The following is a 5,392-nucleotide window of genomic DNA, read 5'->3' as shown; positions in this document are numbered from 1 at the left end:
CCAGTTCAGCCTGTTTGTTCTCCAGCTGTGATTGCAGTTCCGTCTGCCTTTCCTCAGCAGCTTTCGTCTCATTGGCATGGCGCTGTTGAAGTTCGTTCAGAGCGTCGTGTGTCACCACAAGTTTTTCTTCTGTTGTTGTCAACTCGGATTCCATGTCTTCCAATTGAGATTGGAGGTTGGCTTGTTTCTCTTCAGCAATCTGTGTCTCATTGGCATAACGCTCCTCTAGAGCATTGAGCGCGGCTGCTGTTTCCTCAAATTGTTTTCCACGTGCTTCTAGATCAGCCTCAAGAACACGGATGACTTCTTCACGGTTAGCCATAGCAGCATCAAACGCATTTTGTTTTTCTTTAAGTTCAGCATTTACCCGGTTCAATTCACCTTGCAGGTTCTGGACTTGTTTCTGGAGTTCAGCCTCCATATCAGCAGATGCATCTTCCAATTCTTTTAACGCAGCTTGCAATTCTTCAATATGATTATCACTCTTACGTAACTCTTCCTTCTTGTGGGAAAGTTTTGCAGTGAGTTGTTCAATTTTAGCGTTGGCCTCATCCAACAATTGCCTGAGTCTGGCCAGCTCAGATTCATACTCACCGACTTTCTGGGACATCGCCTGATCATGCTGAGACTGCTTTTCCTTCATCATTTCAGTATATTTATGAAGATCCTCAGCCATAAGCATTTCCATAGCATCCTCATGTTCCTCCTTCATCTCTTGCATCTTTGTATTGAGCTCCTTCATCTCCTCTTCCAGTAACACTTCATTAGGATAGAGGATACGACGCTGCTCCTGCAATTGTGCGTCAGCATCAGCGAGAGCCTTCTGGTAGCCTTCAAGTTCCTCTTGCAGTCGAGCGATGATTTCATCATCCGTAGCTTCCATGAGTTGTGCTTCCAAAATGGCAATCTTCTTTAGCAACTGCTCAATAGTATTCTGTAATTGGAATTCCGCAAAGAGTGCCTCCTTCTTTTTGAGGTAGGCATCTCGTAACTCTTCACTGAGCTTATCTGCATCATCTTCCCTGGCATCAACAGGCTTTACGGTGTTAATCTTTGCGTGTGTTGTCATTTGTTTAGCGCGATCTGCAAAACGTAGTGTTTGTACACTAAGATGGGCATCACGAACACTTGGTGCGATGGTAACCACCATTGCTGACACACTGTTTCCTCCAAGGTATTCCTTTAGAAGTTTAGTTAACGTACTGTTACGAAATTCTGGAATATTTTGATTGTACCCCTTACGAGTGGCGACAGCCTCAATACAGGAGCCAAGTGCGAGCAAGGACAAGTTAATGTTACGTGCTTGTTCAAAAGGGAGACCCGTTTCTGTATGAGCCAATTTAATTCGTTCACTTCCGGCAAGATCAGCGAGAAGAATCTTGGAAGCACGTGGTGCGATATCTGCGGATTCAAAATTGGTCTGAACCTCAAGCTGAAACAAGGTATGAGCACGAGAGGAACGATCATGAATAGCAGTGGCAGCAAAAGTACGTAATGGCTCTGCTTTCTTTAACAAGGCAGACACATCCTCATAACGACGTACAGGAACAGCCTTTGCTCCAACCACATGGAAAGAGTTGTCACCGTAGTTATTTCGAATTGTTACCATTTTACGGTGATTAAGTAAATCAAAGACATCTTCCAGGTATACCTCTAACATAGATACAGATACACGGTACGTAATACCTTTCTGTGAACTGGCGGCTGCACGTTCAAATATCATTTCACATACACGTGGAATAAGACCTTGATCTGATGAACCAAGCGAATTTGCAGGTCCGAATGCTGTATATGTTTTACCACTGCCAGTCTGTCCGTATGCCATGATGGCAGCATTATATCCTGCCAGTGCATTTTCAACCAATGGTCTTCCAATAACCTCAAAAACGTCTTCCTGGGAAGAAAAGGATTTTTCACTGGCCATATCATTACTCCAAAACGTTCCATCAAAGGTAAAAGTAAATCTTCCCTTTTTAGGTACCTGAATATCAACAGTATCATCCTTCATGCGTACTGCCAACTGTCGTTGATCCTCTGCAGTTTCATTCGCTGCAAAAGCACGTACACGTGCATAAACATTAACACGTCCGTTTCCACCAGTCTTGCCTGAGAGTTGTTTCATGGGCGTAGCATTATTATTATTATTGTAGAGACTGGTATTCACAGAAGAGATACTGGCATTTGTTCCTGTACGCCTGAAGCTATCTGGGCGAGGGAGTCCTGGTCCTGTTTGACGTGCTGACGATGGTGCCCCGCTTGTTGGTCGTGGGGGCCGCTGCGACATTGGGGTCGCCGAGCCGGTGGCTTGTCGCCCGCTGGCGCTTCCCGCTGGGCCGGGCGTCGCTGTTCGCATGGGCGTCGTGGTCCGCAGCGGAGTGCCGGCGGTGGGTGGGCGGGGCGGCACGGAGCGGCCGGAGCTCGGCGCCATTCGGCTGGAGTTGGTTCGCTTGAAGTCCATATCTCTCTCTCTCTCACTGTCGGGGGAAGAAGTGTAAACGTACAGGTATTTTTTTTTTTTTTTGTTGTTGTCTAGGGTACAATTATCACGGAAAGAAACGTAATACAGAAGAAAAAAAAATAGGCCAAAAAAAAAAATTTTTTTTTTTATATATAATATAGATCTACTTGAGTTAAGAATGTGGGGGGTCTACGGTGAAAGATTGGGTTGTAGGTTGTATGCTTGGCTTTTATTTAAATTTGTGAGGTAGATATATATATTGATATTATAGAAAAGAGAAGAAAAAAGAAGAAAGAAAAAAGAAGAAAGAACAATGGTTTAATCATGCATAACTCAACATATGTGTACTGTACTAATGTAAATGAATACAGATACCTTCGCCTTTATCTATCTAATCTCAGTGTGATTTGTCATGTACACACACATAGATAGATAGACAGATGGATAGATAAAGAGAGAAAGAGAATTCTCTTTTCCCTCTGGCATAAAAAGAAAAAAAAAAATTTCGTATGGTTTAGTAGCGCATCTACAGAGCAAGTACAAAGAATCAAATTTTGACAGTCCACACACACACAGACAGAGACACAGACATATGCACACACCGAAGTAAACACATATTCACTAACTCACTCACTCACTCATAGACAGAGAATACATACATGCATAACCATATATATATATCTACACGTTCATATATACAAGAATGCATAACTTACAAATACGTTGGCAACAATACCAATCACTATACTTTTTTTTTTGCTTATGTGTTGTTGTTCAACGATGAAACAATTGAAAAAGAATGAAAAACAATAGTATACCTCCTCCATGGAAAAAAAGGGAAAAAACGCCAACGAACGAAACAATGCTACTTACCCCAGATATATATATATATATATATATATTCTCATTTCCTTTTCAACTTGACTCCGTTAAAAGGTGCAAAAGGTGAGAAGGTGATTTTCACCTTGCTTTATTTTTTGAATTTTTTTTTAAAATATAATCTTCCAAAATTTTCCTTCTGTGTATATATATGTGTGTGTGTGTGTGTAAGTGTGATTTTCTTTGTGTGTTTTGTGGATGTACCTAGTTTTTTTTTTTTCTTCTTCTTCTTCTTCTCATATTTCTTCCGCTTATGAACGGGAATCTCCAAAACGGTGAATTAAGTACTGTCTTGTCAATTTTGCCGTTTGTGCTGCTTCTGTGGCGCCTTGAGAACCAAACGTCTGCATTAATGCAGAAACAACGCGGGGGATGGACGTGTTCAGTACAATGGTTTGATTATTCACGAGAACCCCGTCATTCACTGGGTAATACAGCAACACAGATCGTACTTTTATAGTAGAGTCAATCTTTTGTATATTTCTCTTAGTACGTTCAAGAAGAATTGCTTTAGCGGGTACCAAACCGTCTATATCCTTAAACTTAGCTAATACTTCTGGATCATTGATTTCACTTACTTTCATTTGAATTGTAACACTGAAGACAAATTTAATAACTGTCTTTACTAGTCGAAACGTATAAGGTGTGTCAGGTTCTTCAAATTTGTTGTTACCAGGCTGACAATTACGCTGATAGTCAAGAGAGGATAAAACTTCTGCCGTAAGATTTGAAAGTCGCACACCTGGAAGAATATACATAGCCTTTACAAGAATACCAACATACTTTGATCGTTCCTCAGGTGAGTATATATCGATTTTAGGAACATTATTTTCTTGTACCTCATCAGCGAAACTAGTGATATTGATAAAGGTATCAATAATCTCTAGTGTATCCTGGCTTACCTCTGCAATAGCAGAACATACAAACCTGAAGAAGGCATTTCCTGCATTAAGATGATTTGCTGCACCTGGTAGTGAAAGAAAATCCCATGTGTTAGTTACAACTTGCGCCTGAACACCACCTGTAATGCTAATCTCTCGGGCTGTTAATGCCATCATTTGATAATGTTCAGCTACCACTGTATTCTTTGGTTTTTCCTCTACATGTTCTCGTGGGGAAAATCCTTTTTCTCCAACGTTATCATCTGGAGTAACTGCAAAAGGTTCACCGTTTATCTTATCCCCATTATTTCCATCTACCTCCACATCAATATCCTTGGCATGAATGACAAGTACTTCTCTTCCATTTCGTTGTTTACTCTTCACTGGTGCGGTACGGAATTGACGAATTGTCGGTACCACACGTTTTAATGCCATGTGAATAAGTGTCATGTTCATTTTCCAGGCACCAAATATTTCTTGACGTGACATTTGTTCAAGTTCTGCCAATCGTGCGAGACGTTCTGACCATGTGGAGGCCTCTGCAAGATATCGATTTTGTTCCTTTGTAAATGTGTCTGCGTTTACAGATCCTGCACGTAATCGAGATCGGCTGGCGGGGTTGTGAGCCACAAAACTCTCCTCTAATATATTACAGGGTTCACATATACTTAAATGCAAAATATCACTCACAAATCGATCCACGTCTTCTGTTAATACTTCATTTCGTCCATTCGTCATAAGACTTCTTCCAGATTCATCTCGAAGTGTACTGGAAAGTTCTTGGTTTAGGCCATCTGCCAGAGTAGCGCTGCACTCACTTACGGTGTGAATACTTTGGTCTAGTGTGTTACCGTGACTTCCTTTTGTACGATTCATTGTGAGGTTGAGTGCACCTGAGGGCACTACGTAGTCAAACTCGACGGTGGGCACTGCTGGAACTGCCACTGTCGGCTCTACTTGACTATGCTGCCGCCCAGCGTCGTCCACAACGGGCATAGCATTCTTGTCACAACAGATGCCCATTGCGTCGTATGAGGGGACGTTAGTTAAGGCAAATGAGGTTTCAAGAAGTAGAAATAATATTATTAGTAATAGTAGAGTAATAGGAATAGTAAATAACAATGGCAATTACAATAACAATAACAATATTATTATTATTATTATTATTATTATT

General features: G+C 41.2%; 2 protein-coding genes across 2 annotated transcripts; both read right to left on the bottom strand.

Annotated features, from left to right (window-relative positions):
• Position 1: 1 nt before the first annotated feature.
• TM35_000101280 (putative OSM3-like kinesin) lies at positions 2 to 2,458 on the bottom strand (the record flags this gene model as incomplete). Its single annotated transcript, XM_029024619.1, has 1 exon — positions 2 to 2,458. A coding segment is annotated over one exon (2,457 nt), but the record flags the coding sequence as incomplete, so codon positions are not given.
• A 1,130-nt stretch (positions 2,459 to 3,588) lies between these two features.
• On the bottom strand, positions 3,589 to 5,241 carry TM35_000101270 (aspartate aminotransferase; the record flags this gene model as incomplete). The annotated part of the gene is made up of 1 exon (XM_029024618.1): positions 3,589 to 5,241. The coding sequence occupies one exon, from the start codon at positions 5,239 to 5,241 to the stop codon at positions 3,589 to 3,591; it is 1,653 nt and encodes a 550-aa protein (XP_028883925.1).
• Between the last annotated feature and the right edge of the window lie 151 nt (positions 5,242 to 5,392).

Source organism: Trypanosoma theileri, assembly GCF_002087225.1.
Source record: "Trypanosoma theileri isolate Edinburgh chromosome Unknown TM35_Tth_10_V1, whole genome shotgun sequence".
Classification (NCBI taxonomy): Eukaryota; Euglenozoa; class Kinetoplastea; order Trypanosomatida; family Trypanosomatidae; genus Trypanosoma; species Trypanosoma theileri.
This window is presented reverse-complemented; position numbering and strand designations above follow the sequence as displayed.